The 12,955-nt window shown below is 34.5% G+C and overlaps 1 protein-coding gene and 1 pseudogene across 1 annotated transcript in view; both read left to right on the top strand.

Annotated features, from left to right (window-relative positions):
* INTS8 (integrator complex subunit 8) overlaps nucleotides 1-12,955 on the top strand; it is a 57,808-nt gene that overhangs the window by 17,648 nt on the left and 27,205 nt on the right. Inside the window, exons 11-14 of the mRNA XM_090283547.1 lie at nucleotides 6,078-6,148; nucleotides 6,483-6,658; nucleotides 7,813-7,946; nucleotides 9,481-9,591. Of these exons, the coding sequence (XP_090139673.1) occupies nucleotides 6,078-6,148; nucleotides 6,483-6,658; nucleotides 7,813-7,946; nucleotides 9,481-9,591 (492 nt within the window). The remainder of the gene's footprint in view (nucleotides 1-6,077; nucleotides 6,149-6,482; nucleotides 6,659-7,812; nucleotides 7,947-9,480; nucleotides 9,592-12,955) is intronic.
* LOC150004227 (histone-binding protein RBBP4-B pseudogene) lies at nucleotides 8,228-9,336 on the top strand (annotated as a pseudogene).

The following is a 12,955-nucleotide window of genomic DNA, read 5'->3' as shown; positions in this document are numbered from 1 at the left end:
GATATTATTGGCGGACGACACTCTCCTTCCTTGTCTCTTTCCTAGTTCTCCTCCATACTGCATTTTCCTTAGTCCTTCAGTGATTTTTGTATTACTCTCCCTTTATTGTTTTTGTTTACAAAAGTTTTGTCCTTGGCTCTCATCTTCACAGGTCATTTTTTATTCTTATCCTAAGTGTCAGCCACCTGTTCTGTCGCCTATGTACCAAAAACTCAATTCACACCTCTAGCCTCTCATCTGAATTCTGGAGTCTGTGTAACTATTGGATCTTTCAACCTCTTTCTTTAATAGTTTTCATGTAATAGACACTGAGAGAAGTACATGCAGCATAATTAACATCACTTAGTTCCAAAGTGCAACATTGCCAACACTCTAAAAGCCCTTCTTATGTCTGCGAAACCCTCTCTGCCTCCCCTTGAGGAAACCCTGTCCTGCCTTCAATGATAATCATTTCCTGGCTTTTCTTTATAGTGGTATTACCTTTGTATGCGCCCTTAAATTATATTCTTTAATTTTCCTATTTCGAACTTTGTATAAATGAAATCATACAAAATTTATTCATTTTTTGTCACTAAACATTTGTGAGATTTTTTCAAGTTATTTAAAGTAGATAATTTTACCCCCCACATTACTATAAGGTGTTTTTTTTTAAAGGTAGAATTCATTTTAATCCTGTATTTTGTATATTCAAAATAATCATTTCAACATAAAATTAGTATGAAAAGTTAATGAAAGACTTTACAATTTTTTTCATCCCTACTTTTCGAAAGTGTGTGTATCTTTTCATTTATAGCAGATCTCAATCTGTACTAGACATCTTTCAAATAATCAATAGCTACATGACCCCGGATAGTGTGGGCCTACAATGTAGCATGTAGCAGATGTTTTAATACTTACAGTGAAATATGTTCTATTGCTGTAAGGTGTTTTAACATTATGTGACTGTGCCACAATTTATCCGTTCTCATGAGGATGGACATTTGTGTTTATAGTTTTTGGCTACTGTGCTGCTTGGAACATATTTATATATATCAATATATATCCTGGAGCATACATGTACTGTTTGCCTATTTATACATTTAGAGAAGGTATATCTGAAATACTACTTTATAATATCAAAGTTGTTTTTTTTTTTTTTTTGCCACCAGCATGCGTAAGAATTCTCATTGGTCAGTATCCTTACTAACACTTGGTGTTTTCATATTTGCCTGTTAGGTCATTGTATAATGTTACCTCATTGAGCTTTAAATTTCCATTTCCCTATTACTAAGGAATTTACCAGCTCTCCTGTATTTTACTTTTTCTTCTCATGTAGAGTTTGTCTTTTGAGGTATCTGTTCCAAGTGGTATGTCTTATTTTTTCGGTTGGATTTTTCTTTTTTTTGCAGAAAAATTTTTGGTAGTTTTTTTATAGCCTCTGTCCTATACCAATTTTATATATTGCAGATATCTTCTTTGAGTTTGATTCTCTTTAAACTTTTTATCATTTTAAAAGCTCTTAATTTTAATGTGAAATTTATCAATCCTTTCATTAAGGAAGAGATTCATGATTTCTTAAGAAAACTTTTCCTGCCCTGATTGGTGCAGCCAGGTGGGTTGGGCAATGTCCCACAAACCGAGAGGTCACTGGTTCAATTCCCAGGCCAGGCATATGCCTTGGTTGCAGGCCAGGTCCCCAACTGGGGGTGTGCAAGAGGCAACCAATCGATGTTTCTCTTTCACATTATCTTTTTCTCTTTTTCTCCCTCCTTTCCCCTTTCTCTAAAAATAAATAAAATCTTTTTAAAAAAGAGCTTTTCCTGTCCTGTGGTCATGAAAACAATCTTATAGTTTATTGTGTAAAAGCTTTTGAGCCTAGCTTTTCTTTCACATTCAGGTCTTTAATCCACCTACAATTGATTTTTTTGTGTGTCCTGTGAAGTAGGGGGTCCGATGTCATTCTTTTTGTCACATGACTATTCATTTGTTCCTGTACCATTTACTGAATGGTCCATCTTTTTTCTACCAATCTCCACTGCTACCTTTATTGAATGCCAGGTATGTGTGGCCTCTTTCTGTCCTCTGTTCTGTACCACTTCTGTTTGTCTATTCATATGTCAGTATTTCCATGTCTGTATATCTAAAGTACAAACATTGTTTTTCAAAGTTGTATTCACCTTCTTGTGTTTTGCATTTTGTTGTAAACAGTAGATTCAGATTGTGAAGTTCCACATATGAGCCTGTTGGAGTTATTTTACATTTATTTATTTATTTATACTTTTTTGAAAGAGGTAGGGACGGAGTGCAGGGGAGATCAATTTGTTGTTCCACTTATTTATGCATTCATTGGTTGATTCTTCTATGGGCCTTGACTGGGGATCAACTCCTCAATCTTGGCTTATCAGGACAACATTCTAACAAACTGGGCTACCTGACCAGGGCTGGAATTACATTACATTTAAAAACCAATTTGAGAAGAATTAATATCTTTACAATATTAAGTATTCTAATTCATGAACTGGTACAGCTTTTGATTTATTAAGGCATTTTTTTAATGTCCTTCAGAGCTTTGTAATTTTTCCATAAAAGCCTTTTGTTTTTTTAATATGCACTTGATAATAGTTTTTGCATTGGTATAGAAGTAGAATTGAACTTTGTATGATGATTTTGCTTCCAATGACTTTGATAAATTCTTAAAAATTTTATTACTTTTTCTGTAAGTTTATTTTCTAAATAAACTCTTCCTTTGTAAATAATGTATTTTATTTTTTCTTTTTCTAATCTCTTTATTTTTATTTTTAATCTTATTTTGCTGACTATGGCCTCAGTACACACTGTTCAGTGTAAGGGGCTCTGGTGTGCTTCCTGGTCTCATGCTCAGTTCAGAGGAAAAGCTTGCACTGTTTCACCATTTGGAATGTTTATATTTTTCTTGTAGCTACTCCTTATCTGATATGGAAGTTTTCATCTATCCTTAGTTCACTAAGGCCTGTTTTTTTCTTAAAATCATGAACAATTTTTAAATTTTATCAGATGCTTTCTCTATGTCTATTACAATCTTGTGACTTAACTTTTCTAATCTATTAATGTGGTGCAGTATATTAAATTGTTAAACTGTCTTTGCTTGTCTGGAATAAACCCAGTTAGGTCATGTTTTGTTTTGTTTTTTTAACCTTAAGTGACATAATTAACATAATTGTATTTGTTTTCGGTGTATGTCATCTTTTAAAAATATATATTAGGTGGTTTTTTTTTTTTTTTTTTGCATTTGTGTGTGAGATTGATGCTTTATTTTATTTTTTTTTTGTCCTGCCTTTGATTTTGGTTTCATGGTCATGTTGCCTCAAATGAATTCGGTGTCTTCTTTCTTGCCTTGGAAAATTAGTGTAAAATGGACTTCCTGCTTGTTTCAGTGTTAGGTCCAATTTCATAATGAAGTATTTGGGTCTACAGACTTATTTTGTTTGAAGATTTTTTGGCACTCATTCAATTTCATCAGTGAATATTGAGCTATTTTTTCTTGATTAATGTTAAATTATTTTCTAAGAATTTATCTACTTCATCTAAATTTTTAAGGTTATTAGTATTAAAGCCTTTTTTACCTTTTTAATGTTATAAAATTTATAGAGATGTCCCCTATTTCATATTTTTAATGAGGCTTTGTAAAAAATTGAGGTGAATTCACAAAATATCTTATGTTAATTATCAGAAGTAAATGAATCTTCCCTAAATTTTTTCATGACACGTGTACAATGGTGCTCTGTATGTGAGTAAATAATCTGTTATGAAAAGACACAAGTATTACTGTAAGATCTTACATATGACAGCAAATTTAATATTAATTCTAATATAAACTTTAATTTTACACGAACAAATAATGAGTGCTGGGTGAGGGTGTGGAGAAAAGGGAACCGTAGTGAACTGTTGGTAGGAATGCAGGACTGGTGAAGACACTGGAAAGCAGTGGAGTTTCCTCAAAAAAATTAAAAATGGAACTGCGTTTTTGACACATCGATCTCACTTCTTGGAATATATTCTAAGAATCCCGAAACACCTATTCAGAAGAATATATTCTTTTGAACTTCCATGTTCATAACAGCATTATTTACAATAGCCAAGATCTGGAAACAGCCTAAGTGGTCAATAGCAGACGAATGGATAAAAAAAGCTGAGGCACATTTATACAATGGAATATTATGCAGCAGTAAAAAAGAAATTCCTGGCTTTTGCGACAGCATGGATGGACCTAGAGACTATTATGCTAAGTGAAATAAGTCGATCAGTGAAAAGACAAATACCTTATGATCTCATTTATATGTAGAATCTAATGAACAAAATAGAGACGGGCATGGACACATGGAACACACTGACAGCCTCAGGGGAGGGGGCACTAGATGAAAGGTGATGGGATTACCAAAAGACATGGACAACGGTGTGGGGATTGTCTGAAGGAGGGGAGTGGTATGTAGAGGTCGGCGAAGGGAGAAGAAGTAGGGACAACTATAATAGCATAAGCAATAAAATATCATTTACAAAATCAATTTTTCATGGAGCAAAATTATGAGAATGTAAATACATTGTGCATGCTACAAGATCCTCAGATGTGATATACACTGATAGGGTAACCTATTCATTTGAGGATAGTACTTTTAAAATACTGTATTTTTTACCTTTTAGTTAATAGCTACTTGAAAATATCCATATACCATACTGTTTACCCATTTAAAGTGTATAATTCACTGTTTTTTAGCATGCTCAGTTATGCAGCCATCACCTCAGTTTTTTAACATTTTTATTGCCCCTGCACTCCAACCCTGCAACAAAGCCTCCTCTCCATAAGCAGTCATTCCTCATTCCCCTCAGCCCCTTCAACCCTACTTTTTGTCTATAGATTTGCATGTTCTGTACATTTCTTATAAATGAAATTATGAAATATGTTGTCCTTTATAACTAGCTTAGTAATATTTTCAGTGTTCATTCATGTTGTAGTGTGTGTTAGCACTTCATTCCTTTTTACGGCTGAATAATAATTCCATTGAGTGGGTATACTATTCAGTATCTTATTTTGTGTGTTCATTTATCTGGGCACAGTATTCATTGTCCATTTTGTGTGTCCTTTCATGAGTTGACAGACTATAGGGTTGTTTCCACGTTTTTGCTATTATGAACAATGCAGCTACCAACATTCTATAATTTATTTTATTACGCAATATCTGACAATTTCTTGAAGTTAGGGACTTTTATACTAATTATATTTTATTTTGGCTTGTAAATCATCCTAATTAATAAACTCAATAATATTATTAGAATACTTGTAGGTAAATAATATTTTTGTAACTAGTTTCTATCATTCTTTATTTTCATTATTTTCTAAACCTTGGTTAATTTTTTAACCATTGGTTTTTATTATATAGCTTAGCTATTACTGATTCTTTGCAACAAAGGTGAATCTTCTGACAGTAGCTACTGATTCTTAGAGTTTACATGTAATTGTTAACACAGTTTATAAATTCTGGGAGAACTCTATACCATGGTAAATAGATTATTCTTAGTAATACATATTGCAGTAATCGAAATGATCAGATTCTACTCCCTCTCCCCATAATGGATTTTAATTTTTGACATCATCTTTTAAAGTACTTTATCAACACTGGTTGGTGTGATATATCTTTCCAATATTATCAAATTGGAAAGATATATCACATAACATGGGATCTCAATTAATTCCCAGAAACACAAATAATTATCAAGAGTGCCTGGACAGCCCTAACTGGTGTGGCTCAGCAGGATGGGTGTCATCCTGCAAGCCAAAAGGCGGCTGGTTCAATTCCCAGTCAGGGCACATGCCTGGGTTGCAGACCAGGTCCCCAGTTTGGAGTGCGCGAGAGGCAACCACACACTGATGTTTCTCTCCCTCTCTTTCTCCCTCCCTTCTCCTCTATCTAAAAATAAATAAAATCTTTAAATTACTTAATCAAATCTGCGGTTGATATATGGCTGAGAAAGGAAATTTTATTTGTTTTTGAATTATAACTTTTCATGCTATTAGTGTATTATTTTGTGAAGTGCCCATACTCATAAAAAACACTCATTTTTAGGTATGTTCAAGATCAATAAATTTAGAAAAGCCTTCAGATTATTTGAAAGGAAACATGGCTGCTTTTCTAAAGTAAGTACTTTTCTTTCTTTTTTTTTCCCCTTAACTTTGAACTTAGTCCTGTGAGGAAGTGTCTTTATTAATTTTTGTAAATGAACTGAATGTCTTATAAACAGGCAGATATTTGAGAACCAGTCAGGGTTAAGTTGAGATTAGTGCAACCTCACAAAACTTTAATATATCAGTTACTCTTATATCGTGTCATTGACATCACAATTTCAAAGCATTGTTATGCAGTTTATGAAGTGGTGATTTGTGAAATGGTTTATTAGTAAAAATTGGTTAATGTATTTCCCAAACTAAATTATATACTTTTTTGTTTTAATAATATTTCTTACTGATCTAGGAATGTGTGTCTGGGGTTGGAAGATCTGCAGTATGTTTTCATGATTTCTTCACATGAGCTTTTCATTACATTGTTGAAGGATGAAGAACGAAAGCTACTTCTTGATCAGATGAGGAAGAGATCCCCTAGAATAAATCTGTGCATTAAACCTGTGACTTCATTTTATGATATTCCAGGTTAGCTCTCTAGTCTGCTAAAATCTTGGCACATTTTATTTGCCCTTCAGTATATTTGAGGATGCACTCTTAAATTGTTTTAATTTATACTTATGTTTTTAATTAATAGAAATTTACCTGTGTTCCATAATTGTATTTCTATCTAAGCAGTTACATGCTAGGACTCTGCTGAGTATATGGTTAATGGAGAATTAGGCCGAGATACATAAAACGTTTAGCTAGGGAAATAGACCAAGGAAATTTGGCTGCTAATGTGTTCTTGGGAGGTAACAGTAAGTGGTGTGAAGGGACTGGTAAAGGGTGCTAAGACTATAAAAATATACTGGACAGGCTTTCATGCATTTTAGCCTATATCACTGTGATACTGCCTATTGGCTAAACATTTAGCTTTGGCAGTATTTCCATTTTTGCCTTATTTATTTTCTTCCTTTTTTGCTCTTATTTTATATTTATAAGCAGAAAATGCAGTGTTTTTCATTAATAAAAAACATAAGCTTCAAAACTTAGTATAGATGAGACAGAATAGAGTTGGTTAAAAAGGCAAAATTTTAGTTTCTGTGAAGCTCACTAGATTTAAACTGGTTTACTGTTAAGTTGTAAAGGAAAAGAATAACATTAACATAAAATGCTGGATATGGATTATTGAAGACTGTATCTGAAAGCTGAGTTGTGATTAGGAATTTTAATGATTATTTCTTCTTTGGGAAGGCAATCCTTCCTCCTTCTCTTCCTTGCCCTTCAAAAACCACATTCTAAATATTTATTATTCAAAATAACATTTTATTTTATTTATATATGCTTTTGTTAAAACATATTCAAAAGTAGGAGATTGTCTATGTAAGTTAATTTTTCCATATATAACACAGTTTTTTCCATGAACCAGTTTCTGATTTTTACTTTTGTTTATATTTTCATCACTTTATTAAAAGCTTTATTAAATGCAGACAAAATTAGGTTTTCTCTGAGGATAATGTTAATATGTAAATTGTGTTATGTTAATGATTTAGTTCTCAAGATGGGAACTGTTTTAACATAGATATAATACTTACAAACATACATAATTTCTCTCACTAAATTACCATTCTCATAGTCAAAGGGTAATGTATAACCTTGAATTAAGTCATTATAGGAATACAAATCTCTTCCTTTCTTAGCTTCAGCAAGTGTCAACATTGGCCAGCTGGAGCATCAGCTGATACTGTCAGTGGATCCCTGGAGGATTCGGCAGATTTTAATTGAATTACATGGTATGACATCAGAGCGCCAATTCTGGACAGTGTCTAATAAGGTAAGTAACCCCCTGTCAAGAACAGATAAGAAAATTACTCTTGTTTTCTGATGTAATTTAATTGAAGTATTATTGCCGGACCTTTTTGAGAATAAGGACCCCTTTTATTTGTGAACAATTTTAGGACCTTCACATGATAATAATTGCACTTAGAACATCCACTGACAAAGAAATAAAAAATGTCAAAAAAGATACTGTTAAGTCAGTAACCTCTAACAATAAGTTTATATTTCACTTACTGTTATAGCATCTATATATACTTTAAATATAGCTGTAATTACATGAGTAAGGTATATTATTTATGCATTCTAGCTAATACTTGCTATGTGCTTAATAGAGTACTTTGTTTTTGTTTTTTAATACCTCTTTATCGTCTACAGCCTACAGCTTGGAACCAGTTCATTAAAACCTTTTTATAGACATGTTTGGCTTTAGGTACTCATTTAAAAACACCCAGGCAGGCGGAACAGTGCCCTCATCCTCCCCATCCTCCCCCGCAGTGCTAGACCCTGGGATCCCCCTGGCTTGTTTGTCCACCATGGCCGTCAAGGAGAAGCCTTTGATGATGCAGTAGAAGAACGTGTCATCAATAAAGAGTACAAAACATGGGAAGAGAACATCCCTTTTCTTTATGATTAGGTGATAACCCGTGCTTTGGAGTGGCCCAGCCTAACTACACAGTGACTTCCAGATGTAACCAGACTAGAAGGGAAAAATTTCCGCATCATTGACTTGTCTTGGGACACACATAGTGGATGAACAAAACTACCTGTGATAGCCAGGGTGCAGCTCCTTAATGGCGATGCTCAGTTTGATGCTTCACAGTACAACAGTGAAAAAGGATTTGGAGGCTTTCACTCTGTTAGTGGAAAAATAGAAATAGAAATTAAGATCAACCATGAAAGAGAAGTGAACAGGTCACATTATATGCCGGAGAACCCTTTTATGTGATGTTCTTGTTTTTGATTATACAAAACTCCTTCTAAACCAGATCCTTCTGAACAATGCAACCCAGACTTACATCTTCATGGACATCAGAAGGAAGGCTGTGGGCTCTCTTGGAACCCAAATCTCAGTGGGTACTACTTAGTGCTTCAGAGGACCACACCGTCTTCCTGTGGGGCATCAGTGCTGTTCCAAAGGAAGGAAAAGTTGTGCCTTTGAAGACCATCTTGCCAGGGCAACAGCACTAGTAGGAGATGTTTCCTGACATCTGCTCCATGGGTCTCTCTTTGGGTCATTTGCTAATGATCAGAAACTTATGATCTGGGATAGGCATTTAAACAGTACTTCCAGACTGAACCACTCAGTTGATGCTCACACTGCTGAAGTGAACTGCCTTTCTTTTGCATTTAAATATTTACTTCTGACTCATCACAGTGAATGTTAATTTTTGTTAGCATTTCATTATGGCTATCAATATTTTTTTTAATGACCTTTGAATGATTTTTTAAATGTAATAGAAGATTATTGAAAGATTCTTATCTAGATTTGGCTTTCTCTAAGTGTGTATATGTATTTTTATTTCTTCTAGTGGGAAGTACCTTCTGTCTATAGTGGTGTTATCCTGGGAATTAAAGACAGTTTAACAAGGGATTTGGTATATATTCTCATGGCCAAAGGTTTACATTGCAGTACTGTTAAGGTGAGTAAAAATATACATCAACTACTGTTTCAGAATATGCTTCACTGCCCTGGCCAGGTGACTCGGTTGGAGCATTATCCCATACATCAAAAGGTTGTTCAACTTCTGGTCAGGACACACACTAGGTTGCAGGTTTGATCTCCAGTCAGGGTGCGTACGAGAGACGAGGGATTGATGTTTCTCTCTCTCCCTTTCTCTCTAAAATTGTAAAAAAAGCATATCCTCAGGTGAGGATTAAAAATAATACACTAATTTTAACATGAAAGTCAAGAATCGGAAGTTATATATTCTGTTTTTTAAATATTTAAATTCTTACCTGAGGATATGTTTGATTTTAGAGAAAGGTGGGGAGGGAGAGAGAGAGAGAGAGAGAGAGAGAAACATTGAGAGAGAGAGACAGAAAGAGAGAGAGGGGAACACCGATAGGTTACCTCCCCTACTTGCCCCAACCAGGGATAGAACCTGAAACCTTTTGGTGAGTGGGAGGACACTCCAACTAACTGAGACACCTGGCCAGCGCTGTTACATATTCCTGATTTTAAAATGATAGTCATAGGCTTAAAACAATATTTGAAAAGGTGTTTTGGTTCTCCTTTTTTTTTATCTTCATAAGTATACCTAACTGGTCTTAGACATACAGATAATGCTCTTTTAAAAAAAAAAAAATCTAGAAAACATGAAAAGTTATTATTTTTATCCTTTAGGGTTCACTTACTAAAGATTGTGTTCCAAGCTATAAAAACAAAGCAAAATCCCTTAAAATTACTTTATAGCTTATTTTATGCAAGGAGTTAAAATCTATTTGGAAAGTTGAGACATAGGTGAGATATTAAATGATATAAGATAGTATAATTGCAGAACTAATAGTACAGTAAATTCTATAGGAAGATTGAAGATAGCATTTGGATGGTGGAAATCTTGTGCTAAACTTGAGGCTTAAGTCAGTTAGCTTGGTAAAAAGGTTGATGTCATAAGGAAAAACTCAAAGAAAAGAAATAGGATGGTCTAGGAGTAGACTGGAAGCAGTATGCAAATATTTATTTGTTATGTGAGGTGAGGCAGATGATGAGGCTAGATGGGATGTAAGACCCAGCCTGTAAAACCCCTGTGGGTTTTGTTAAGGTGGTTGGTTTTCCTAGACTGGCAGTCTTCCAGCTTTTCAACTTCTCTTTGTACTCTTTCCTGAAATTGATCTGCCTGAAAATACAGTTCATATGTCATGTTATTCCTCTATTGTCATTTCATTGCCTTCTCACAGTTGTCCATTTTCAGCTACTTTAAAAAATATTGGGGTTGGGGGGAGAATCCATACTCTAATTTTATAGTAAGTTTTGAAACCAAGTACTGTAAGTCTTCCAGTTTCGTCGTACACTAAGACTTCACTTAATGCTGTCAGTAGGTTCTTGGAAAATGATTTTAAGTGAAACAACCTGTAACGAAACTAGTTTTACCATAGACTAATTGATACGAACAAAAGTTAAATTCTTATGGCATATTTCTGGTCACAAAAAGATCACCAACCTTCTAAATAAGACCCAAAACAATTCTAATATTAAACATTGAAATAAATGTGAGCTGTACATACATTTAAGAAAGATTAATAAAAACAAGAATTATTTTCCAACCTGCTTATTCCAGTTCAGGGTCACAGGTGGCCAGAGCCTATCGTGGCAACTCAGGACATAAGGTGGGAACCAAACCGGGAAAGGCTGCCCTTCTTTCATAGTGCTGCTCAGACACACCTACACACTCACTCAGACTGGGACAGTTTAGACCTGCCAATTAACCAGCATGCATGCCTTTGGGATTTGGGAGGAAACCAAGCACTGGGGAAGACCCTCCCAGACATGGGGGGAATGTGCTAACTCCACACAGACAGTGGCCCTGCTGAGGATCATTTTTTTTTTCTCATTAACTTTATAATGAGAAAATGTTATTCAAGGACCTGCTATATTTCAAAATCAGTTTGGCTATTCTAGGTCCTTCACTTTTTCATATAAATTTTAGAATCATGTTTAAAAAAAAAATCTATTTGTTTTTAGAGAGAGGGACAGAAACATCAATTGGTTGGCTCTTGCATGTCCCCAACTGGGGACCTGGCCTGTTACCCAGGCATGTGCTCGGGTCAGGAATTGAACTGGTGACCCTTTGGTTTGTTGGATGGCACCCAACCCACTGAACCCCACCAGTCAAGACAGAATCATCTTTTCAATGTCTGTTGTAAAAAGCCTGCTGAGATTTTGATTCAGAGTGCAATGAATCTATAAATCAGGTTGGGGCAGTTGATACCTTAACAATATCAGGTCTTTCAGTTCATGAACATAGTATATCTCTTCATTTATTCATGTGTTTAATTTGTCTTGTCAGTGTTTTGTAATTTTCAGCACACAAATATTGCACATATTTTGTTAGAATTATTTCTAAATGCCTATATGTTTTAAAATAGAAACAAAGTAATTTATTATTTAAAAACTCAGTATTTAAACTATACTTTAGCATTTCCTTAAACTTTATATAATTCTGTAAACCTTTGCTAAGAAAAATTATATGTCTTAAAAATCTATAAAGGGAAGCGAATACTTATGTAAAACTGTTGTAAGAGGAAAATGAGCAAAGGAGCTTTTGAAGATAGTGCTCTAAACCAGTAGTTCTCAAAATATGGTCTCCACATCAGACTTCTGGGGATATTTGGAAACTTGTTAGGAATGCTAATTGTTGGGCCCCATCCTAGATCTATTGAATCAGAAACCGAGAACTGCTGTTCTAGACTAACACTGTCCAAATGGAAATACTGTGCAAGTTGTATGTATAAATTTATAATTTTCTGGTAGCCACATTTTTACAAGTACAAAAAAGGCAAAATTGATTTTAATAATTTAACCCAGTATGTCTAAATTATCATGGCAATATGTTAACAGTGTAGGTCCCAGTCACGCAGTTGACCAGACAGCAAGTATATGATCTATCAGACCAGCAGATAGAAAATCTTTCTGAGGCTCAGTTCAGAGCTTTGGTTGTAAGAATGCTTACAGAGCTAACAGCGGATATTAAAAAAGATGGGGAAGGAATGAAGGCTAGTCATGCTGAAATGAATGAGAATACATACAAAACAAGTGGTGAGGGAAGGAAAACCAGGGATCAAATCAACAAATCGGAACATAGGGAAGGAACAAACAGTCAACCAGTACAGGAAGAGGAAACAAAAAGTGAGGAAAATGAGGAGAGGCTCAGAAACCTCTGGGACAGCTATAAGCAAATGAACATTCGAATAATAGGATTGCCAGAAGGTGAAGAAGAACTAGAAATTGAAAAATTATGTGAAAAAATAATGAGGCAGAACTTCCCTAACTTGGGGAAGGAAATA

This window comes from Furipterus horrens, unplaced genomic scaffold (assembly GCF_987537825.1).
Source record: "Furipterus horrens unplaced genomic scaffold, mFurHor1.1.pri manual_scaffold_7, whole genome shotgun sequence".
Lineage (NCBI taxonomy): Eukaryota > Metazoa > Chordata > Mammalia > Chiroptera > Furipteridae > Furipterus > Furipterus horrens.
The sequence above is the reverse complement of the archived record's forward strand: the minus strand, read 5'-3'. Positions and strand labels throughout refer to the sequence as shown.